The 25554-nt window shown below is 43.1% G+C and overlaps 1 protein-coding gene across 2 annotated transcripts; it reads left to right on the top strand.

Moving 5' to 3' along the window:
- Positions 1–1601: 1601 nt before the first annotated feature.
- Positions 1602–18399, top strand: LOC149287422 (ubiquitin carboxyl-terminal hydrolase 38-like). 2 transcript variants are annotated; one of them, XM_089492925.1, is made up of 10 exons: positions 1602–2289; positions 3077–3212; positions 3663–3792; positions 5661–5762; positions 7511–7669; positions 9270–9463; positions 9624–9717; positions 10108–10214; positions 10645–11974; positions 18238–18399. In XM_089492925.1, the coding sequence occupies exons 1-10, from the start codon at positions 1608–1610 to the stop codon at positions 18397–18399; spliced, it is 3096 nt and encodes a 1031-aa protein (XP_089349051.1). In that variant the 5' UTR covers positions 1602–1607. The 2 variants fall into 2 exon arrangements, with proteins under 2 accessions (XP_089349051.1, XP_089349050.1); XM_089492924.1 differs by lacking the exon at positions 5661–5762 and having other exon boundaries at positions 1608–2289.
- The last annotated feature ends 7155 nt before the right edge of the window (positions 18400–25554 follow it).

Raw genomic sequence — 25554 nt, 5'->3', positions numbered from 1 at the left:
GCATGCGCAGCAGGTCAAAGTGGAGACCCGGCAGGCCAGAAAGCTTTACCAGCTTTGCGCACCTTACCCGGCTACCCGAATTTTGCAAGCAGTCGGTGGAAACGGTTTATCAAACAGCCGCCACCTCCGATTTCTCTACACCGTGCCCTTACCGTAAGATGTTCTGCCTGCCGTACGTGGTTTATGGGGACAGTCGGTGACTCCTGGAATCCCTAGTTTTACCAGAGGCATAATGGCTGATTGTTTTTGTTTACGAATTCGGACATTTTGAATTGGTACGTGTTTGGCGTGTGATATTATTAAGCCGCATTTATTTTGACGTGTTTGGCCCCCCCATGCCTCAAGCTTTCTATCGTCATGAGTATTGTTGGTGTCATATTATGGGATGCCTTCGTCCCTGGCCTGAGCTGTTTGGGTTCTCTGTTCATGTAGCTGAACTTAAGATTGGGGACTGGTTCGTGAGACTGATCCCTAACCCACCTTAATAGAGGGCAAGTGCATCTTAAATGGTGTGCTTTAGTGTCTTATGACATATGTGCTTCTGTTTGGAAGTAGTTTTGTTTTTAACGGGTGCTTCTATTTCAGACATGGGGAGCAGAGACTTAAAATGTCATATTTGTGTCTGTTGTAAACATAACTTGGTCACAAAAGTCCCTTGGAACCAACATGCTGCGTTCCATCGATTCCAGATAGCTGTTGCATTCTTACCATTTCCTCACTGGGCTTAATTATTGGTATAAACCGATGTCATGTCTTCTGTGGACTTGGTGTACGTGAGAAGTTTGGTATGGCCCATAATCGCCGACTGTCACTTGCGTTTTGTGGGCTGCCATTACTTGGATCACATGGGGAAGGACATTTTACTTCTACACATGCTAACGCTATTGCTTTGATATAAAATAATCTGTACCTAAAGCTTGGGTGTTCTGTTTAAGGTGTGCAGATACATGTTGTGCAGACCATTGACAAGCATAATTTTACATCAACTACTTAGCTATAATTAGAACAGTAACTTTAAATTGCACTTCATCTCTACATTTAACAGAATCAATCACGTCTTCAAATTACCACCTTAGTTTCTGTGCTACAATAAATGTGTCTCAGACAACAAAGAAGAACACTAGTATGTTTGAGTAGTAAATTAGAATGCAAAGCAGTGTTAGTATGTAGTATTAATGTCCATGTATGCTTCTTAAACTTGTAGCAATCAATACATGTATCCGGTCTCCTCCTCCTTTAAGTACAATTCGTTATTGGCTGCCTCTTCTATAGAATGTGTTTATGCTTGCCATGCAAAGCCATTTATAGAAACTTGCTGTCTCTTTACATTTTTTGCTTCACTGATTCCTTAAAAGTGCTTTTACACAACATTCTGCCTATTGTTCGAGCGCTTTCATTCAAACTAGTTATGATCGTTCAGATTACTACCCTATTGTCTATATGACTTCTACATTGAATTCATGGATTAAAAACTGAAAGACTATGAAGTCCATAGAATCCAACGAGGCATATCCTAACAAAGATTACCTCTGTTGAGTACTGTTCCTTTCACTCACATTTTGAAAATTCTTTCCCCAGATGTGTTGTTTGCTTACCTGTGAGTTAAAATGGACAAGATATTGGAAGGCCTGGTGACCTCTACCCATCCACTGAATTTGAAGAAAGTGATTGTTAAAAAAGTGGTGGAGTCTGCAGAGAATTCCATCAGTGAGGAGCAATGCAAAGCCATGTTCAGTCTTACAACTCGCTTAGTTTTGGAAGGAGAGGACTACTTTCAGAAACAAGTGGGGCACCAAGTTCTGGAGGCTTATGCCAGATATCACCGCTCTGAATTTGAGAATTTCTTTAACAGGAACTTTGTCTTGAGCCTTCTTCAAGAAGGGTACAGGTCATTGGATCGGAAGGATTTAGCCATAATTGACTATATCCATAACGGTCTCAAGCTTATCATGAGTTGCCCTTCTGTTCTAGACATATTTGCTGTTTTACAAGTAGAAGTATTTAGAATAGTCTGTGAAAGACCAGGGCCTTTACTGTGTTCAAGAGTAAGTGAGCTGCTCAGTGACTTTGTACAGTGCATTCCCAAGGGTGAAATGTCTATAGCATTCTGCAAGCAGCTTGTCAGGACAATAGGACATTTCCAATGTATATCTACACTGGAGAAAGAGCTTCGTGAATATGTCTCTCAAGTTACCAAAGTTAGTAATTTACTACAGAATATCTGGAAGGCTGAGCCATGCACATTACTTCCATCACTACAGGAAGTTTTTGCAATTATTTCTTCCACAGGTGAGTCTGTTATGTTCTGCATTGTTCCAAAAAACCTAATCCCTAGAACCTTACTAAGAATGGCATAGAAATTCTCGATCTTCGACACGGTCAGCTAGATTTATACAGCATGTAACTTCTCTAAGGATGAACGGTGAATTAAGATACTTTTAAATGTCTTCTGTTCCTATACGTCTTGATTACAGAGCCAAAAATCCATTCCTACAATACCTTTCATGTCGAAGGTGCTCTAGCTTCTTCAAGGATTATTACTGTCTGTAATATGGGCATGGTTGATATGTTACCTTCCATTAGATTGACCACATCAGGCTTTTTTAAAAAAAAATCTGTCCACAACATTTTTATTTTTTTTTTCTCTTTGTGCCTATCCCTCCTTTGAACAAGGATCAAGTTTGTGTCTTATTGGCATCCTAAAATAATCTTCCTTAAACTGTAACCCAGTATGCAGTTTTATCAACACCTTTGCAATAAGAGGGTTTCTTTAGAGGGTGTATGGTGGCTTTTAGGTGACCAGAAATGCATATAATGCTTTTCTGGAATTTTTTTATTTCTTAATATGTTTGGATCGCCAAAAATATATAAAACGTAACCCTGTGCCCACATACCCGACTTTTCATTTCTCATTTACCAGTTGCTTTATCTTGGCTGGTTGAGCAGTCTCTGATTGCAGCTTATGCAATTGTTACAACAAAATTGTTTTGAGCAATATGTAGGTGTATAACATCTCGTACTTGTGACTGAATGCACCAGCCAAACTCTCTCTTTTTTTTCTTTCTTATAATTTCAGATGCCTCGTTTGAACCATCTGTTGCATTGGCAAGCCTCGTGCAGCACATTCCCTTACAGATGATCACTGTTCTTATCAGGAGTTTGACCACGGATCCAAACGTGAAAGATGCTAGCATGACAGAGGCTCTCTGCAGGTAGATCTGCTAATGTAATGTACAAATATGTTCTTTTATAATGTGAATGTTTTGTTCCTCTTGTGTGCTTTTTAACCTGTACATATAAACAGGTTTAAATAGGTAATTCTTCCAAATAATGCAAAGTGTTTTGCTGCCTCTTTGACGTATGAGTAGCGTTTTTTAGTGATCTTGACTATACTTATATCTGCTGTGTTTTTGTTTAGCCTAGGCTTGTGTTCATTGCCACTGAACCTTGATAAAAAGGCCAGTACCGAAACATGTGTAACATAGTTTAAAATTTCTTAAGCAGCTCTTGACTTAGTGCCTGCCTGACATAAATCCATGTTTACTTTTCCAACTTGACTCATTAGCACATCTATCATTAGACAAAAGCTCTAATTAGAGGAATAGAATCTCTCGTGGATTGGGAGGCATATTTCTTAGAACATGTTGTTCTGGCTTTTTCAGGATGATTGACTGGCTGTCCTGGCCCCTAGCTCAGCACGTAGAGACATGGGTGATTGCTCTGCTAAAGGGACTGGCTTCTGTCCAGAAATTCACTATACTCATCGATGTCACTTTACTGAAAATCGAACTGGTAAGTGATTAAAGCCATAGGTAAATGTGAGGCTGCTTTCTTACATGATATTTTTCTCGGTTTTATGGAAACTATATATAAACTGAGGTATATATAACTATATATTTACAGAGGTGTATGCTTTTTTTTTTTTTTTTTTTTTTTTAATTAGAAAGCTGCATACTATGGTACTATAGTACATTGATCTATTAGAAAAGGAAGAATGTTAATATAACAATCCTAATGGTACAATCCTACCCCTTCCAAACTCCTGGTATTTTTTTTCCTATTAATGCCCTTTGAAAGTTGAAGCACTGACTTGTATTTGTTCCTACTAGTTGTGGTGTCAAAAATAACATAATGGCTAGCATGTTGACTTCTGTGGCATTAGCATAGCACAAAAGGAAGTTAAACGGCTAATGACGAGGCTTGGTTTCTCCTAGGCATATTACCGTATTTGCTCGATTATAAGACGAGGTTTTTTCCAGAGCAAATGCTCTGAAAAATACCCCTCGTCTTATAATCAGGGTCGTCTTATAATCAGACCTCAAATAGGTCTGATTATGAGACTAAGATCCAGATCCCCCGCAGCGATGCAGAGGACCTGGATCCTCCTGTGTTAATCCCCCCCCCCCCCAATTTACCGGTGCTTCTGAGTCCCCGGTGCTTAGTCCGGGCTGCGTGTAGAGCTCTACGCGATACAATCGCGTAGAGCTCTACACGCTTCCCGGACTAAGCACTGGGGACCCAGATGCAGGGGACCTGGATCCTCCTGTGTTAACCCCCGACCCAACTTACCGGTGCATCTGAGTCCCCGGTGCTTAGTCCGGGCTGCGTGTAGAGCTCTACGCGATTGTATCGTGTAGAGCTCTACGCTCTACACGATACAATCGCGTAGAGCTCTAAACGTTGCCCGGACTAAGCACCGGGGACTCAGAAGCACCGGTAAGTTGGAGGGGGGGGGGCATAACACAGGAGGATGCAGGGGACCTGCATCCTCCTGTGTTATGCCCCCTCCAACGTACCGGTCCTTCTGAGTCCCCGGTGCTTAGAGCTCTACGCGATTCGCGTGGAGCTCTACATGCTGCCCGGACTAAGCACCTGGGGCTCAGATGCAGGGGACCTGGACCCTCCTGTGTTATGCGCCCCCCCCCAACTCAGAAGCACCGGTAAGTTTGGAGGAGGGAGGGGGAGTGTTAAATGTGGGTTTGAGGCATTTCTGGAGGCAGAGTGCTCTGTGAAATGCCTTTTAACCCCTTTAATGCCACTCTGCCTCCTGAAATGCCTTAAACCTCCCTATATGCCACTCTTCCCCATAATATGCCTTTTAACCCTCTAAGTGCCAGAGTGGCATATAGGGTTAAAAGGCATATCATGGGGCACAGTGGCATATAGGGTTAAAAGGCATATCATGGGGCACAGTGGCATATAGGGGGTATAAGGCACTTCTGGGGCAGATGTGCATAACTGGGGGACAGGTTGGAAAATAGAAGGAAATAAAACCAAAATATTTTTCTCAAGCATAGCTTTTATTAAAAAAAGTGTTTAAATGAATTAACATTTACTGGTAAAACTTTTTTCCTATAGGGTCGTCTTATATTCAGGCTTTTTCTTTTTTTCCTAAATTAATATTAAGATTTGGGGGGTCGTCTTATAATCAGGGTCGTCTTATAATCGAGCAAATACGGTAATACGTCTATGGACAAAATTTGGTAGATGTTGATCACCAAGTAAGCATCCACCTACGACTGAATGAAAACTTGTGGCAAACATACTTTTGTATTTCTACACATCAATTAAAACTATAAAATTAAATGATTCCAAGAATACATGTGGTTGTAGTTGTTTTGCTTGTCATACATATCTCCTTTTTTTTTTTTTTATTTCAGGTTTTCAATAGACTATGGTTTCCCCTGGTAAGGCCTGGTGCTTTGGCTGTCCTATCACATATGTTGCTAAGCTTTCAACATTCTCCAGAAGCTTTCCATTTGGTACGTTTTATCTTAACCCATGGTTGTAGTCCTGATGTGATGTGTATGTATTGTGTCTTCACTTGGGTTCTCTTTATCCACTATTACCATTGTAGTTTTATTTCTTTGGTCAATGGCATGCTATATTGCCATGTCCAGTACATCTTAAACTCCAATATGTGTTATCAAAATTTCCTTGGCACTGACCGTGAGATATAGCTCCAACTCCAAATCAAACCAATGAAAACTCTCATCTTCCAACAAATACCTCTGTTTTGTTCCTGCCCTTCTTCTGGTAGGAGGTCATGGTCGTGGCCCTTTTTGTTATTCTTTGCATCCTGCTGTTTGAAACTCCTTATGATAAGATCCCAAGAAAGGCTTACGTCAATGTAAAATAACTCACTCGTAAGAGATGCAAAAAATGCAGTGGTTCTGTTCTGAACCTCAGAAAGTGTTCTGTCAGTTTAGAAGCTCTGGAGAAAGAATGCTGGTGGACCCTTGCAGCTTGACCTCTGAGGCTTTTTGTTTGTTTTGCTTTGTTTTTGGAAACTTTGTCTGCGGAGGAAGGGGAAAGCGTGAACAAGCTTTATGTCTTGATATACCTGGCTCACTACAATATGATACTTGGTGGACAAGTATTTGGCAAGCTACTCCTGGGAGTTGAAGGCCTTTCCTCTCCGCGTTCAAGCGGGTCTTCATCAATGGATTAATCCCAAATAGGAGACGTTCCCCATCTGGAAGGGGTAACACCCTTCTCCCTTTTTGTTATGAGACTGCTTACTTTTTGGCAAGTCCTACTGGTTGGTGCTTCTGTAGCCAATGATATACAATGAATATACACATGAAAGACTGGTCAATTGTCCTTACTTGCATTTTCCAATCGTCCCCTCTTCTGGCCCAGGTGTTCAGAAAAGTCAGAACCCACGTGGGCCCAAGAGAATGAGGCATGTAGATTTGATTCAGATATCTTTATGGCTACCCTTTCACTTTTCAAATTGTTTCAGTCTCTCCTCTATCCTTCTTCAACTGATGGACAACTGTGTCCTGGTTGTATAATGAACTTCTCCATTGTATATGTCCTGTTGCAGTTAGCTAGTTACCAGAAAATGATATCCTGCCTTCTGTCCTTCTGGCCCTATACTTTATATATGCTAATTTCTCCACAGCCTTGCATACAGCCGCCATTAAGGTTCATATTGCTGGGATGAGCAGCTTACTGGACTCTGATCTAGCCTCTCATCAACAAGTCCTTATGTTTATGTAGGCTCCAGATTTAACTCAGCCCCATATGCTTACCTGGTACTTGAATTCTGCTCTGAAGCACCTCACCCTGTCTTCTTTTGAAACTCATCACTGCTTCTCTCCATGTACACATCTTATAGGTAGTTTTCCTTAAGGCAATCACTCTTGCTTATGGGTGAAAAAGTGGTACTGAAGGAGAGTTTAGAGAACTCTCACTGATTTAAATATACAGACAGGGTCAGCCAAGCTCATCCTGCAGCAGAAGCACATTGGAGTTGGCCAATCATAAAGCACAGAGAATTGAGGAAGTAAAAACCACAACTCTCTCTTTAGTAAATAGACCAATTTCATTGAGCTATTTTGTTATCCATAACATTAGGTAGCTTTTTCTTATGTATATTCCATATGCTTTCAGTTTTGATTGTACCCAATTACCAATAAGTAATTTTGTTTTTCAGTTTCTTAACATGTCACATTTGGAAACTTTTTTTTTAATTTTATTTTTTTAAAATGTATTCCTTCTTTAGGTTGTCCCCCATGTTGTCAATCTGGTTCACTCTTTAAAGAACGATGGTCTCCCTTCAAGTACAACCTTCTTAGTCCAGTTTTCCGAATTAATGCATTGTATGATTTACCATTGCTCTGGATTTCCAGATTTATATGAATCTATCTTGGAAGCTCTTAAGGTAACATTCATTGTAAATAATTTCCATCATCTTATATGCCTCTTTCATGTGTAAAAATGTACTTTGCTATTCTACTGCTATTGTAATTTGCAACTTTTCCCATCGTTTCTCAGTATATTGTGCGCCTTCTGTGAATAAGTGAGGCATGGTATTTTGTGTACTACTAGCCATTTTTGTTAGAGAAAGGAAAGCTAGGAAAATGAATTATTTTACTGAACGTAAGCGATTTGAAATTACTGTTTTTGCTATAGGACACAAAACGAAAGACAAGAAATGGGATACGTTTCTGTTATAAACCTGATAATTGTCTCCCTAGTCACTAAACTATAATCAGCCAACTAGAAATCAAATTAGCATGGCTGGACTAGATGCAAAATTCATGGCTACCTTGAGTACCACAATTCTTGGCGAAATTCTGTCATCTCTGGGTGATGAAAGTTTGCCAGAAGTTCCTGAGAATAATCCAAATTGAAGTCATTGGGCACTCAGGTAAATGAAAGGATGTTGGGTTTTCAAAACTTTTAGTGAATACTACCCTAAGTTAGTTTCAAAAATGCTTAAAATTATGTCTTGACAACACTGTTTATAAATGTTCTTTTTTTCATGAACTAAACCATGTTGAATAGCATTTTTTCCTCATACCTCTTCATCTCCATTTTGACTCAAGCAGTCATGTTTCTGATTCCATTGATGATTGTTCAGATGATGTTTTCTGGGAAGTATAGCCCATGGCTAACACGAGTTAGGCTACAAGGCACTTTGCCATAGTATTTTAGTGCACTACTTGTTATGCACCCTGCTACATTCAGATTTGCGTAGCAACTGGTGTGGTATTGAGTGTTTCATTGGTAAAACCTACTGCAACGTGCTTCTAGAGGGATGATGGCCAATAATAGTCAGGTGATTTGCTCATGCAGGCAAAATATCAAGGAGTTTCTGTGTGAAATTGCTGATTGGATTTAAATATTTTAGGGTTAGGTGGGGATATCAGCTAGTTCCTCCTCAAATAGCAAAAACATTATGGCAACATCTACTGTTAAAAGACTTTGTTAATGTGCATTAATAATGGCATGTAACACTAATGCTCTAAGTCGATCAGGGTGTCTGTAGCTTCCCTAGTTTAATGTAAAAGTAACCTATTTCACTAAGGTGTAGATACTTTGAAGTACTTCTGTGGCATGATAGTCACTGTGGTAAGGTGGCTGATTTCTGCTTTTCACAAACCAAGTTGAAATGCCATCTTGTTCCTTTTTTTTTATTATTCGTTTATAAAATTGTTGATCTCCGTATTAAGTGTGAACCACAAACTTTGCAGTATCCTGAGAGCCAAGAAAATTTAGTGGCGCATCAGTAAGAGAAGGGAGACAAAGAGTGATTGTTTGATGCTCACTCAGGAGTGCTGGCTGTGGTTTCAAACACAATCATGTTTTTCATCATCAAGGGAGACAGTGAAATGGGGAATTCCAGGACTGAATGTGAAGTGATTGGTAAATCTGATTGCAACAACTGGCTTCTTGTGCCAGTAAACCAAATTTGGCAACTAATTAAAATGTCTACATTTTAAGACATTGTTTGTTGATTCTGTTTCTCCTTCATACAGGATCTGCCTAAACCTTCCGAGGAGAAAATAAAACTCATACTAAACCAAAGTGCCTGGACATCCCAATCCAATGCTTTGGCTTCTTGTTTACCCAGACTATCAGGGAAATCAGAAACTGGGAAAACTGGGCTAATTAACCTTGGAAACACATGCTATATGAATAGTGTTTTACAAGCATTATTCATGGCAACAGAGTAAGTTATAAGTTCATTTTTTATTACCTTTTGTCTTTTTGGTAATTCCTATCTCATAATTTTCAGACGTATTCTGTGCCTTTTGTGTGAAGGCTGAAATCATTAACCTAAAATGTATATGTTACCCAGAAAAAAAAATTCTATTTTTTTTTCTTTTAAGTTTTAGGAGACGGGTGCTATCTTTAAATTTGAATGGTGGCAACTTATTGATGAAGAAACTGCAGCACCTTTTTGCCTTCTTAGCTCACACTCAGGTACGGTGTGTTAGCCCAGAATTTTCCTTTTTTATTAAAATATGCATCATAGCAAATTGGGTGGTACAGTTACAGGAATGTGCATCGCATCTTTCTACTCACGAATCCCCAATACAGAAAATGTAAAGTTTTAAATATCTAATGAAGATGTTAACAATCCTACCCTTACTGTCATCCATTCTCTGCATAATCATGTTTGCCCTGTTTTTTGACTCTTTAAAACTAAATCATAAAACGTAAGTAAATCTTTTGTGCAATATGTTGTCTATAAGTAGTTTAAATCAAACATTTGGTTAAATTTCATACCCTGTTGACTGTTTTTACACTGTGTTTTCTTAGGAAATTAGAATTTAAATATGTTGGTTTTTTGGTTGTTTTCTTCCCCCTCAGCGAGAAGCTTACGCCCCCCATGTATTTTTTGAGGCTTCTAGACCTCCTTGGTTCACACCTCGATCTCAACAAGACTGTTCAGAATACCTCAGATTTCTTCTGGACAGGTATGTTTTTAAGGTCCTCTAGATACTGCTCATTCTTTTCAGAAATTGCAGTTTTACATGTACCTGGACAAGTCGCCAATAGCTCAAGCCAGGCTCCTGCCAAGTGCTCGGCTTGACCTGGCCTCAGTAGTTCAAACTCCTCCTCTTGTTGAGTATTTCAGTCCTCAAATGTTTTACCACAGAAGCTTGCATGGACTTAAGGTCACACAAGGGTCTTCATTGACCCCCACCGTGGCTTCTTTTTTTTTTTATTTACTGTTTTTTTATTAGATTTGAAAATGTATCTGTTCCACTGCTTACCTGATTGTCAGTTTAAATCTAAATAGTGTTACAGTAAATAATTCTACAAGATGACTCTGTTTAGCTTAAATTAAACCTGAACTTATTAAAATGCGAAGAGTGATTTTTGTTAGACGTTTTGTTTTATTAGATTGCATGAAGAAGAGAAAACCGTGAAAGCACTGTCTTCAAGGATTACTCCTGATAACCCAGTTACTGATGGCATTCTTCAGGAGATCTCATCCTTGGCCACTGAAGGGCTTTCAGGCACCCATTGTAATCCGAAAAGCACAAGCTGGGGCCGAGAAGAAAAAACATTAATAGAAAATATGTTTGGTGGTAAACTTCAAACCAATATTTGTTGTCTGAATTGCAAAAGCACTTCACAAAAGACTGAACCTTTTACAGATCTTTCTCTAGCTTTTTGTCCAGCATTTGCTGAAAAATCTGTGCAGAGTGTAATTTGTTCTCCCAAGGAAAAGGATGATGATTGTATTGAAATTGATATAAACCCCTGTGTTGAAGAAACTGCTTCTCCCGGGCCCTTAAAAGACAAAGTTGCAGTCAGTGAAGCACAGTCTAACCTTAACTGTGTTGTGGACACATCTCTGTGTGACAATACACTTGAATCTCATAATGCCTCATCCTGTAAAATTGGAAAACATAGAGCACTTTCTGTTACAGACTTGCTGAGCTATTTTCTAGCACCTGAGGTTCTTCATGGAGATAATCGGTATCATTGTGAAAAATGTTCTTCCCTTCAGGACGCAGAAAAGACTATGCAGATTTTGGAAGAGCCAGAATACCTCATTCTAACTTTACTACGGTTTTCATATGATCCAAAGTGTCATGTAAGACGAAAGATATTGGATAATGTGTCCATTCCGTTAGTGGTGGAATTGCCAGTTGAAAGAACTACCTCTCTGGCTTCACCGGGAGATTGTACTCTAGACATTGATATTTCTGATGTTGGTGAGAATTTGGCAAAAAAGTTGAAACCCTCTGGTATAGAAGACATGTGTTGTACCCAGCTAGTACCCTATGTTTTAAGTTCTCTTGTGGTACATTCTGGAACATCATCTGAAAGTGGACATTATTATTCCTATGCCAGGAACGATACTAGTACATCAAGATGTCTTCATCCTGAGACACACACTCTAAATCCATCACAAGTTCAAGTAGTTGGTAGTGAAACATTAAACTCTGTTGTCGGAAGTGAACCCCCATGCAGTGATATGTCGAAAGAATGGTTTCTGTTTAATGACAGTAGAGTTACATTTACTTCGTTTCAGTCTGTATTGAATATCACCAGTAGGTTTCCAAAGGACACAGCGTATGTGCTTATTTATAAAAAGCACATCGCTAATGGTGTACATAGTGCGCAGCCTAATTCCGCAAATGGTCTGTGGGTAAATGGAGAGCCCCCGTTGCAGAAGGAGCTCATGGATGCTATCACAAAAGATAACAAGCTCTACTTACAGGTAAGAAGGACAGGAGTGTTTTACATATTGCATAAGAGCAGTTTAAAAATATGCTTATGTTTGATGTAAATTTAATTTGGTCTATGTACCTTTTTTTCCCAACATACAGTGGCAGTACGCTGGGTAATGTTCTTTTCTCGGGACAAGATCTAAAGACAAAACAAACAATTAAGTGCCCCGGAACCCCTCCTCCTTACCCATAAAAACCAGGGCCGAACCGGAGGAAGACAGTTCTTTTCTTGTCCCTTGCAGGGACGGACAGGTCTTTCGTCGGTCCGGACGGGTGTTAATCGATCCGGACAGGAGTTCATCTCGGCAGCTGGTGAGGCACACGGGTTGCTGCCTGGGGGTCTTCGTTGCCTCCGATTGCTCCCCGGGTGGTGAGCAGAGAGAGGCTTCCCTCCGTAGCGGTCCGCGTTACGGAGGATGTAATGGCGTCTTCCTTTCTGAGCAAGGAAGTGGGAGCATGCGCAGTTTAGGTGGAACGCACGCCCGGGTGTCGTTGCGTTCCACTGAAGATCCGATCGCGCTACTGAGCATGCGCGAATCGGATCTTCCGGAGGGCGGCAATTTTAAAAATTGCATTTAAGCGCTTTGCCTGTCTGACTGCTGGAGCTTTCGTCAGTACAGTGCAGCCGTGTCACCAGCCCCCCCACACGGTTCAGAGGAGGTTAGGGTAAGATATTTTCTTTATCTTGACTCTTTCCTATCCTCTTCCCTCCTAAAACCTAAAAAAAAAAAATTGTAAATTTTTTTATTTTTTTTTTATTTATTTTTCATCAGATGTCTAGTCCGTTACCATCAGAGAATCCGGATAAGGATAGAAGACCTCCTTCCGCTCCCAAAAAGGCCACTTCTAAAGCTAAGCATTTGTCTTGTGCGGAATGTGCTACTCCACTGCCTGATGGCTGCAGGAAAAAGGTGTGCAACACCTGCTCTGCTGAACAGCTTGCTGCTGAGAAGCGCAAAGACCTTCAATCCTTCCTCGGGTGGTTCCAGGAAAATTTGGCGCAAACTTTTGAGGCATTTCAATTCTCGGCAGCTCAATCTCAAGAGAGAGTCAAGTTGGATTCCACGCACAAGCGCAAGAGATCCAGGTCTTCATCTCATTCAGACCTTTCCTCGGGTGAGGTCTCCCGGTCCTCTAGTTCTTCTAGTGATAGTTCAGAGGAAGAGATGGTTTTCCCCTCCCAGGATCTCCGTAAGTTCACCAAGGAAGTGACTCGTATGCTCCTAGTAGGAGATGTGGGGAAGGTTAAAGGTTTTCCTGTACTCCCTAAAGTGGATGACCTTATCGCCAGGGAATGGAAGCACCCTGAAAAAAGAGCCTTCATTTCTAAACGCTTTAAGCAGTTGTTCAGGCTTCAGGGGGAATATTCTTGGGAAGATCCCCCCAAAGTGGACGTACAGGTGGCCCAGCTCTCTAAAAAGACTACTCTCCCCATCGGTGAAGTGTCCGGGCTCAAAGACCCTATGGACAGGAGAGCAGAGACTTCTTGCAGGCGGGTGTTCCAGGCGGCAGGAGCCCAATGCAAGGTGGCAGTGTCTAGTGCTGCAGTGGCTAGGGCCCAGCACATGTGGCTTCAACTTTTGCAGGATCGTCTTGCGGATGATGCTGATTCAGAGATTAATAAACTGTTGAAGAATTTAAGGCTTTCCAACGATTTTTTTGTGGATTCAGCTCAAGAGTCTCTTAAGCTATCAGCCAAGAACATGGCCTTGTCGTCTGTGTCACGCAGAGCCATTTGGTTACGGTCCTGGACGGCGGATTCAGCTTCTAAATCTGCCCTTTGTGACTTACCTTTAGAGGGTAAGAAGTTTGGTGCTCCGTTGGAGGATCTTATTAAGCAGATTTCGGATACTAAAAGAGCTTTGCCTCAGGATCGAAGGCCAAGGTGGAACCGTAGATATCCTTATAGGAACCCGAGACCCGTCTTCCAATCCTCCAGATCTCAGAATTTTCGTGGGCCATTTGGAGATAAAAAATTCCAAGATCGGCCGAAAAAGCAGGATAAAAGAAAGTTCTGACTGCAAGGTGGGAGGACGTCTACGTCACTTCAGCCTATCCTGGGAACAGACCACACAAAATCCGTGGGTCCGTCAAATTATTTCGGAAGGTTACAGGATAGAGTTCTTTCGGCCTCCGGTCCGCCACTTCCTGATTTCGTCCTACCCTTTAGAACGAAAAAATTGGTCTCTCTTTGCCGAAAGCATGAAGCTTCTGGGAAAAGCGGTGATAGAGAAGGTTCCCGTTCACCAAAGATTTCAAGGAGTGTATTCCCGGTTGTTTCTGGTACCAAAGCCGGATGGCTCCTTTCGTCCGGTTCTAGACCTGAAGTCAGTAAACCGCTGTATCCCCTACCAACATTTCCGGATGGAGAGTATCACCTCAGTCACTCAGGTGCTAAAGAAGGGAGATTTGATGGTCACCTTAGACCTAAAAGACGCTTATCTTCATGTACCGATTGCCGAAGCGTCCAGAAAGTTTCTGAGGTTTGCTCTGCGCGTCAATCACAGGGTGCATCATTTCCAGTTCAAGGCCCTTCCTTTCGGTCTGGCATCAGCCCCAAGAGTTTTTACAAAGATCCTTTGTCCTTTGACAGCTCATCTCAGAGAACAAGATATCTCGATAATTCCTTACCTGGACGATTGGCTGATCATGGCGGCCTCCCGGGAGAAACTTTTGTCAGACCTTTCCGTTACTATGAAGTTTCTGGAAATCCACGGATGGTTAATCAACAAGAAAAAATCTCGCCTCATTCCCTCTTCCAGGACTCTTTTTCTGGGTTTTTTGGTGGACTCAATGTCCCGTTGCGTTTATCTTCCGCGTTCCAAGCGCCTCAAGATAAAACAAGAGATCTCGTCGCTGCAAAGAAATCCAATTTGCTCTGTCAGGAAGGCTATGAGCATTCTGGGTCTTCTCACCTCTGCCATTCCGGCGGTTCCTTGGGCAAGGTGTCAACTTCGTCCCTTGCAATGGCAGATCCTCTCGAACTGGTCCAGGCAAGAAGAAGGTCTGGAAACGTCCTTCACTATAAGTGGCCAGGTTCTCTCCCAGTTGAATTGGTGGACGCAGTCGTCCCATCTCGCCAGAGGACTCTCTTTCCGTCCCAGAAATTGGATTATTATCACCACGGATGCCTCCGCCCGAGGATGGGGAGCCCATGTGGGCTCCCTTTTTCGAAGAGGAGATTGGGCTCCAGTAGATGCTGTCCGCTCTTCAAATTTCCGAGAGCTAAAAGCAATTCTTCAGGCTCTCCTGGCCTTCAGATCGTTGATAGAGGGTCAAGCTGTCAAGATCCAATCAGACAACGCAGCGGCCGTCGCATATATCAACAAGCAGGGCGGCACGCGGATCCGGAGTCTTCAGATCCTGTGCGCAGTTATTATGGAGTGGGCCCAACTTCATTTGACGGACATTTCGGCGACGCACATCAGAGGTCGCGGACGATTTAAGCAGAGCAAGATGGTCACAGACAGAATGGTCTTTGACCCCTCAAACCTTCTCCGCTCTGGTGTCACGCTTCGGTCTTCCGGAAGTGGATTTGATGGCGACTCGCAAGAACCGCAAGGTCCCGGTGTTCGCGTCCCTCAACCGATGGGATCTTCCGCAATTTTTGGACGGTCTTTCCATGGTGTGGAATTTCCGGTTAGCCTACATCTTCCCGCCAGTGGCATTGATTCCTCGAGTTCTGCTGAAAATCCGACACGACAAAGCCAGGGTCTTGGCCATCCTTCCATACTGGCCCAACAGGGGTTGGTTTGTCCTCCTCCGGCAGTTGACCATCACCTTTTGGGAGCTTCCGATTTCTCCACATCTTCTCGAGAACATCGACCTTCGCCTGGAACTTCTTCAGATGTTCCGTTTGACAGCCTGGCTGTTGCAAGGCTGATCTTGAGTGACCAGGGTTTGGACGACGACGTCGCAGACTTTCTGTTAACTTCTGTCCGGAGTTCGACGTCCAAGATTTATTTTCGGGTATGGACCAAGTTCCTTCGATGGTGCACCACTAGGCACCTTCCCATTTTTCCTCCTGCCATTAATTCCGTCATTTCTTTCTTACAGGACGGTTTGGCTTTGGGCCTTAGTGTCTCGACCCTTAAGGGGCAGATCTCGGCCCTTAGTCATTTTTTTCTTTTAGATCTGGCCTCTCACGTGCTTATTAGACGTTTTTTTAAGGCCGCTACTATTCGCCGTCCTCCTAGGAGGTCCTTGTTTCCATCGTGGGATCTTGCCATTGTCCTTCGAGCATTGTGTTCAGCTCCCTTTGAACCTCTGGAGGAGGTATCCATGAAGTTTCTGTCGCTGAAAACAGTTTTTTTAGTGGCTATTACATCGGCTAGGAGAGTTGGGGAAATACAGGCGCTTTCATCCTCTCCGGAGTTTACGATTTTTCATGAAGATAAAGTTGTTCTCCATGTTAAACCTTCTTTTCTTCCTAAGGTCATTTCCCGGTCCAGTATTTGTCAGCCCTTGGTCCTTCCTACTTTTTTTCCGTTTCCTTCCTCTCCGGATGAATTGATTTGGCACACGTTAGATGTCAAGAGAGCTTTGGAAATTTATATTGCTCGTACCTCCTCCATCCGTTCTTCAGACCAGCTATTCATCAAATACTTTGGACGGTCGGCCGGGTCAGCAGTTTCTAAAGCTTCTATTTCTCGTTGGCTGGTGGACGCCATCCGCATGGCTTACCACGCTAGTGATCTCACTCTACAATGGCCCGTCAGGGCACATTCTACTCGGGCTATGGCGGCCTCCTGGGCTGAAAAAGCTTCGGCTTCTCCTGAGGACATTTGTAGGGCTGCTACCTGGTCCTCGTTTTCCACTTTCGTGCACCATTATCGGCTAGACATCTTTTCCTCCTCTGCGGCGGATTTTGGGCGTAAGGTGCTCCAGGCGGTGGTCTCTTGATATGGCCCCCCCAGTTCTGGGATCTTGCTACATCCCAGCGTACTGCCACTGTATGTTGGGAAAAACGGAAATTTTTACTCACCGTAAATTCCTTTTTCCTTAATACAGTGGCAGTACCAGTTTCCCTCCCTTATATATAATAAATTATGTTTGGCAAGCTATTTGGTGTCTGTCTTGTTACTTACTGTCTTCCTCCGGTTCGGCCCTGGTTTTTATGGGTAAGGAGGAGGGGTTCCGGGGCACTTAATTGTTTGTTTTGTCTTTAGATCTTGTCCCGAGAAAAGAACATTACCCAGCGTACTGCCACTGTATTAAGGAAAAAGGAATTTACGGTGAGTAAAAATTTCCGTTTTTATGCGAATTCCAAACTGTTAAATACGTATTTGCTCGATTATAAGACGAGGTTTTTCAATGCTCTGAAAAATACCCCTCGTCTTATATTCAAGGACGACTTATAATCAGACCTCAAATAGTGGTCTGACTACAAAAGATCCAGATCCCCCACAGCGCTGCAGGGGACCTGGATCCTCCTCTCTGGTAACGTCCGCTGCTGCCGGCACTTCCTCTGTGGATTTCTATGACGGAGTGCCGGCATTACTTAACCTTAAGGTGCTCCATCATAGAAGCTCCAGCAGAAGTGCCGGCAGCAGTGGAGGTTACCAGAGAGGAGGATCCAGGTCCCCTGGAGCGCTGCCGGGAACCTGGATCCTCCTCTGGCAGCCGGTGAAAGTCTGCGTGATGCGTGCAGACAACCTCCCCTGCTGCGCGCACTTCCGCCAGAGCTTCTGTGACGGAGCACCGGTGTGACATGACCTTCCAGTGCTCTGTCATAGAAGCCCCAGCGGAACTAATGGGTAGCAGAGGTTGTCTACACGCATTGCGCAGATGTCCACTAGACCCCAGGTAACCTGAAGTATGGTGGACGAGTCTGGGGAAGCATTGGTAAGTCGGGGGGGGGGCTCAGACTGGCATATGGGGAATATAAGGAATTTCTGTAGGCAGAGTGGCATATAGGGGGTTAAAAGGCAAATCTTGGGGCAGAGTGACATATAGGGGGTATAAGGCATATCTGGGGACAGAGTGGCATATAGGAAGTTAAAAGGCATTTCTAGGTGCAGCAAGCCTGGCGTCAGATGTGCACAACTGGGGGGCAGGTTGGCATATAAAAGGAAATAAAACCAGAAAAATCATTTTTCCCAATCATAGCTTTTATTAAATATTTTCTTTTTTCCTAAATTAATATTCAAATTTTGAGCGTCTTATAACTGAGCAAATATGGTATTTAGCTGCTGGAAATATGTTAGTGGAATTAGACATAATTTGTTCCCCCTTTTTTTTTTTATTTATTTAGGAGCAAGAGCTCAATGCTCGGGCACGTGCACTCCAAGCAGCTTCTGCTTCTTGTTCTTTTCGACCTAATGGCTTTGATGACAATGATCCCCCAGGGAGTTGTGGTCCTAGCGGTGGTGGCGGTGATGGAGGATTTAGCACCATCGGAAGACTTGTATTTTAATTTAGACACATACAAATGTCAAAAATGCACTGACAATGTAACCACACTGGCCACTTTGTATATTTCAAAATCTGTTTGACATATAACATTTTGCTAAAAGTATTCAATATTCAGCAAGAAGATTTTAGTTTTTTTTACTTCAAAATAAGTGATTTAATCTAAATTCATTACAGCTCCAACTACCCTTTTGAGGTTAATTCACTAAAGGGAGAGTAGCCAGAAAAGTTTGCAGGAGACTTGTGCTTTTGGCTGCCTCGCTACACTATTTATTATGAAGGGTCAACACTGGTAGGTTTTTCTCAACAAGAAGGGCTGAGCAGGACCTGTGTAATGTATAAATGAATGGGTGTGAAGACCAAAGAACTCTTGCTGTTTTAACTCCTTTGTTCAGGACCAGCCAAGCTCTGGGTTGTACCTTTTATGTATAGTAAAGATTGGGATTAGAAACTATGACTCTTGCAGTCTGTGCTGTCATTCTCCCTTTAGTTAATAGATCCCTCTGGTCTTATTTGGTTCCCATTCCTGTGATTGGCTCTGGAATAGAAGCTGCCTGTCTATTTTATCTTTCTAGACAAACAATAGAAGCGGTATCAAAAATGTTATATGGAACACATTGTGGTTGGTTTATTTTGTGTTAATTTCAAATCTTTTCCTAAAACAAATGAAAGCTTTATGGTGCATCCAATACCAAAAGCAATAATAACATTTGTCTGGATCTCCCCCCCCCCCCTTCAGAGTAATTGCAAATACATACATCCTTTTGGGTGGAAGTTATGTGCTGTGTGTCTAGCCAGATATTTAATCTTGAATAGATATATATTATATCTCACATTTGTGATATCATTTTTAAGAATGTTGCATGACCTTGTACAAATAAGATTTTTTGAACCTGGAAAAAATGGTAACTATATTTCTAAATTGCTTTCAGAACTTTTGTTATTTCAAAGAGTCAAATTCAGGGAGTACATCTGCTGTGTTAACTTGGGAAATGTATGTATGTATGTATGTATGTATGTGCCTTGCAAGTCGAAAAGAAATACTTCTGGATTATGGCGTGTGATATGGCTTATCCTACATTCTTAAGTAAACAGTGGTTCCATAACTATTGATAGTTCATTGGTTTTTGTTTTTACTATATTAAAAACCCTTTCTATTTTTCTGTTTTCTCTTGAAAACCACAATTTCTGCTTAAATCCTGATACATTTGTGGTTGTGTATGTTTTGTTATTAGAGGTCAAGGCTAAATCAGTATCTCTTGACAGTCTCTTTGACTGTATCTCCTAACCTAGGAGTTCAGAGGAAAGTTGAACATTTCAACCCCTAAACGTTTATATATTATCAAACGAGCTTCTCCTGCAAGGACATAATACATAGTTACGTTTGTTCGCAAGAAATCTCCCCCTTCATGAATATATAACTTCTTTAAGTTTAATTGAAGTCGTATGACACCCTCTTTTAGCATTATGCATACAGCTATTGCTACGGGAAGCCAGGGTGACTGCTCCTATCCCTGACTGTTGTTGCCGTATTCCTAATACCCGGCTACAAGATGGGTAGCCATCTGGGTCTCAGAATAAATATGCTTAAAAATGTCCTTACCACCAAACACACAGAAGAGTACACCAGTCAAGAAGCGAGTGGAAAAGCACTTTATTCAGATAACCTAGGGCTTTTTCAAGACAGACGAAGGCAATGCATGGATGTTATCATAGATAAAAATTCTAATTGGGTTTCTGAAGAGAGACTAACGAGAAGGGAAAGTGTGGAACAGGGAACCAATTATAATAGTCAAAGCAAAACCTAGTGAACCATTTACAAGACATAAAATGGAACCAATAGTACTAATGGATACAGTAGAAAAGTGACCTTTAACCCCTTAATGCATTGTTTTCAATGAGATTAGGGGACCGCCCATTGTGCTTAAGGGGTTAATTAAATACTCTACAGGATTGTACACAGGTGCATCTAGATTTTGGTAAATTTTTACCTGATGGTTTATTTCCCACCTAAAGTGGGGTTTTTTGTGGCATCAGTAGTAAATTGATCTTGTTTATTACACCGAGACAAAAAGGGGGAGGTTCTGGGGGTTTTATAGTTTGCATCCTGCTCTTGGGTGAAAATATGTTCGCCAGATAACGGTCACAAGATTGTGCCTCTCGCAGGCGCCCATTAAAAAATAAACAAGTTTCCAAAAGAGTCACTCCAGACCCTGCTGAAAACTCTGGGCTCCACCTACACGTCAAATACAAGTACTACATTCAACCATGCAAGTCAATGTGTAGAATTAGTGCATGGAAAGTGTTAAAATACCCAATGTATTTCAAATAATGGTATTTCTAAATAGTAGAGTCTATTTAGCAGGTTTTTCTTTATCTTTTGTAGATGTGTAAAATATTTTTTCAATTTTCACCATATTTTATTATTTATTATATTAGATGATATAAAAAGTGGTATCTGAAGAAAGGCCTTCTATATAATTTGTGTGGGTATACTAAACAAGAGAGAAGAAATTTACAGCTAAACACGAGCGCCCCAAAGATGTGAAAACAGCCTTGGTCATGAAGGATACAACAAATAAAAAACAGCCTGGTCCCTAACAATGAGCCATTTTCATGGGCATCCACAGGAATTTTTTCGAGGAGGGGAGCAAAATATTCTTTGTTGGCTCAGGAGAGGTTTTCCTTGCCATTCCAGGTGGCACAGGAGAAGGCTCCGCCTACCAGGTAGGGCAGGAAACACTATAAAAAAAGGAGACCTCCCCCTTCCTCCCCAGTGTTGTTTCCTGCCCTACTCGGGTAGCGGTTAGGCTGAAGCTTACCTTCGTGGCAACACACACGAGGCTCAGCCCTCGTTCGGCTCTGCCCACAGCCCAGGGGGCTCACTGGGATGTGCATCCTCGGGCTCCGGTTCACTCCGTCCCGGGGGATCCTCGGCGTGAGGCACGGCAGGGGAAGATCTCTAACCGGCACCCGTTTTTCACAATCTCCACTCTGCATCACTTCCGGCGCTGCGCCCGGGGTCACGAGAGGTCAATCGGCTGGGAATTTCCGGATATGATGTTTTCGGGCCTGGGCACCTAAATGCCTCTATAAAAACGCCAGAATGGGTAAGATCTTTCCTTGCTCTTCGTTTCTGTATTATTGAATCTACTACTCTTCTATTGTGCCTGCCTGTGTCTGAGGATTGTATATTGCCATTTCAAGTAGGTGCTTCCCTCTCGGTTTGGAGGGAGGTTTCCGTTGCCTATTCCATTGCTTTCTGCAGTTACATCTTTGTTTTTTCTCCTCAGTCATGTCAGACAAAAATCCGGACATCCCTCCTGAGGCCTCCCCACATAGGAAATCTGTGGGAAAGACGAAACACAAAGCCTGCTCATCCTGTAAGAAGACCCTGCATGACCCTTCGGCCAAAATGTGCAGCTCCTGCTCTCGGCCTAAAGAAGTTTCCACAACAGAATTTACCTCCTGCTTGAAGGGGGTACTTCAGTCTATCTTTGACTGTTTTCGAGCCATGGCAAGCTCCACTCAGGCGCCGGTGCCTCAGCAACAACCTTACCAGCAGGGTCCACCAAATTTTCTTCCAGATACCCTGGAAGGTTATTCGGCTCCTTTTTCTGAATATGACTACCAGTCGAATGACCCCCAGTCTTCGGATGAGGACGGGGCGATTAAAGAGGAAACCTTTTTCTTCCCAGTCGAAGAAACAGGGAAACTCATCTCTGCAGTCAGATCTACTTTGAATCTACAGGATGAGATACCAGTTTCAAAACCAGATCCTTTTCAGGGTCACTCTAGGAAACCGCAGACCTTTCCAGTCCACGATTCACTTTCTGCCATTATCACGGAGCAGTGGAAATATCCTGACCGGAGATTCTTCACATCTTCCAGAATCAAAAAGCTTTTTTCCTTTCGATAGTAAGAATTCTGATGCCTGGGAAGTCCCGAAAGTGGACACCGCAGTAGCCAAGGCCACGAAAAAAACAGCCATTCCGTTGGAGGACACGTCCCATTTCAAAGACCCCATGGACCGGAGGGCTGAGAATGCCGCCAAAAGGTCTTTTGGAGCAGCAGCGGCGAACTTTCGTCCAGCTATTGCCATGGCGTCAACTTCTAGAGCCATTAAAGTCTGGCTCCAACAGGCGGTGGAAGACCTTGCAGCTATTCCAGGGACTGAGCAGGTCGCAAGAAACCTGTCCGACACCTGCTTAGCAGTTGACTTCATCTCCGATGCCTCCATTGAATCAGTCCGTACATCTGCTAAACCCACTGCGCTTTCAGCGGTTTCTAGGCGAGCTCTCTGGCTTAAGTCATGGTCTGCAGATAATGCCTCAAAACACAAGCTGTGCAGCATTCCGTTCCAGGGGAGCCACCCCTTCGGCAGCGACCTCGACACGATTCTAGAATCCACCACGGGGGACAAGAACTGGTTACCTCAGAGAAAAGGACCACCTCGTTTCAGGTCAAATTATTACAGAGCTCCAAGCGACAGAGAGTCCTACAGGCCCTCAACCTCCAATCAAGACTACCAGTCCTTTCGGGGTAAACCCTACGCAAGAGGTAGATTTCAGAGAGGAAGAGGCAGGGACGGTAAAGCAGGAAGGTTCTGATGCCAGCAGGTAGGGGGCAGGTTAACCGGTTTCATTCATGCCTGGGAAGAGATCACCTCAGACCCCTGGGTCCTTCGCATCATCGAGCAAGGCTATGCACTGGAGTTTACTCGCCTACCTGCTGTCCATGCCCCCCGCAGATCCTTGGAAAAAGATCGGGGTTATTCTCCACACTCAACAACTTAATTCACGAAAGGGCTCTGGTCCCGGTTCCTCATCAAGAGATAGGAGAGGGAACCTACTCCCACGTCTTTGTCGTGCCAAAACCATCCGGGAAATTCAGGCTAATAATCAACCTACAGTTGGTGAACACCTGTATAAGATACAACAGATTCCAGATGGAATCCCTGAAGTCTGCCACAGAGATTATTTCTTCGGGGGACTTCATGGTCACCATAGACCTGCAGGATGCCTATCTACATGTTCCCATCAGAAAAGACCACCAAAGATTCCTCCGTCTGGCCGTTCCATTGCCTCAAGGTATTCGGCATTTTCAGTTTCGGGCTCTTCCTTTTGGAATTGCTTCAGCACCACGGATCTTCACGAAGCTCATGTCAGTGGTCGTGGCCTTCCTGAGGCAAAAAGGCATAAAGGTGGTCCCATATCTGGACGATTGGCTCCTCATAGCGGTCTCGGCATCATTGCTCCAGTCCCATCTAGAGTTTTCCCTCAGGACCCTCCACAACCTAGGATGGCTAGTAAACATACTAAAGTCACAGTTACTTCCAAACAGACGTCTGACCTTTCTGGGAATGATCCTCGATTCACACGTACAGAAGACGTTTCTCTCTCGGGACAAGATCCTAGGATTGAGGGAATTCATGCACGCGGTCCTAAAGAGCAAGTCAGTGTCCATCAGATCCATCATGTCATTGCTCGGTCTAATGACCTCCTCCATCTCAGCAGTTCCCTGGGCACTCGCTCATGCAAGACCTCTTCAACAGTTCCTACTGGATCACTGGGATCGCTCCAGGACGTCCTTATACAAGAAGGTCCGACTTTCTCCCTTCGTTCGGGAGTCACTCCGATGGTGGCTGACAGCCAAGAATCTTTCACAGGGACTCTCGTGGCAGACGAGAGACTGGGTGGTAATTTCCACAGACGCCAGTTTGAGAGGCTGGGGTGCTGTTATGGGAAGCAATATTACCCAGGGAATCTGGTCTCCTCAAGAATCAGACCTGCACATCAATCTTCTAGAACTCGTAGCGGGCTGGAGGGCTCTAAGGTTCTGGTCTCCAATCCTGCGGCACAAGTCCATCAGGATACTTCCAGACAACGTCACCGTTGTGGCCTACCTTTCCAAACAAGGTGGCACCAGAAGCAGGCGCCTGCAGACCTTGACCGCTCAGATCTGCCGATGAGCGGAGTTCAGTCACTGCACTCTCTCCGCGGTTCTTCTCAAGGGTTCACTGAATCAGGAGGCGGATTACCTCAGCAGGAACTCAGTACTTCCGGGAGAATGGTCCTTAACCCCTTAATGACAATTGCCGGTTCTGGCACGGCACGGAAAAACAAGTCGTTTACGACAAATGACGTGCCAGGACCGGCATGTCTTTAAACGGGTGCAGAAAGCGATCTAGGTTCGCTTTCTGCACCCAAACGGCGTTGCTGTAATGCCTTGACCTCGAGGCATTCAGCAACGCCACGATCTGGCCCCTCCCCGGGGCGTCAACATCCGCCATACATTGTATGGCGGCGGACGCCCATTTTAAAAGCGTTTAGGAGGCGATCAACGATCACCTCCTAAACATAAATGGTGTCGCTGGAATGCCTCGATCAGGAGGCATCCAGCGACACCAAACACTTACCCCAGGATGGACTGTGACCGCTCCAGAGAGCGGTCACAGCCGCCGCTGCCGGTGATCTTCACCATCAGCATTAAAAAGTTCGCTAGATGGTCTCCAGACCCTCTAGAGAACTCTGGCTCCACTTGCAGGTTGAATACAGGTACTGTGTGATTAGTAAAAAATAAATTAAAATAAAATAAAATTAATAATAATTAGAAAAAAATTGTAAAAAAAACAGTAAAATGTAAAAATAATTTCCCACTGATGTCACTATCAGGGGAACCTTCAAGTTGAAAAACATTTTTAATTTTTTTTTTAAAAAGGCAAAAAATTATATATATAAAAAATATATTTTTGTGAGCAAGTCGTAAAATTAGCACATTAGCTTAAAACAATTCTCGCATGGAAAGAGTTAAAATACTGGCATATTAAATGCCCATGGGGTGTCTACTTTAAAAAAATGTATGATTTGATGGGGTAAATTGAATTGGCCGGGTTCAACAATGTCCCAATTAACACGGGGGGGAAAGGATGGCCACACATCTAATTTCCAATTAGAAAAATGCACACGTACCAAATGTGGCCTTTTAGTTCCCCCAAAAAATGACAAACCCATGCATGTGGGGTATCACTTTACTCAGGAGATGTTGCTGAACACATATTGGGGTGTCGTGTGACAGCGGCATATACCAGGAGCTGTAAGTTCATACATAACATAGGTGTGTGGGGGAAAAATACACACAAAAGAATACTACTGCAAAC

The sequence above is a fragment of the Sceloporus occidentalis genome, unplaced genomic scaffold, assembly GCF_023333645.1.
Source record: "Sceloporus occidentalis isolate IW3139 unplaced genomic scaffold, rSceOcc1.0.p SCAF_61, whole genome shotgun sequence".
Taxonomy (NCBI): Eukaryota; Metazoa; Chordata; class Lepidosauria; order Squamata; family Phrynosomatidae; genus Sceloporus; species Sceloporus occidentalis.
The sequence above is the reverse complement of the archived record's forward strand: the minus strand, read 5'-3'. Positions and strand labels throughout refer to the sequence as shown.

What these genes read in the sequence shown, in the direction of transcription:
- LOC149287422 (XM_089492925.1), top strand. Translation starts at nt 1,608, where the DNA reads ATGGACAAGATATTGGAAGGCCTGGTGACCTCTACCCATCCACTGAAT. An exon ending in GCATTATTCATGGCAACAGA is followed by an intron (nt 9,464 to 9,623) that starts GTAAGTTATAAG and finishes TTTTCTTTTAAG; the next exon opens with TTTTAGGAGACGGGTGCTAT. An exon ending in ATAACAAGCTCTACTTACAG is followed by an intron (nt 11,975 to 18,237) that starts GTAAGAAGGACA and finishes TTATTTATTTAG; the next exon opens with GAGCAAGAGCTCAATGCTCG.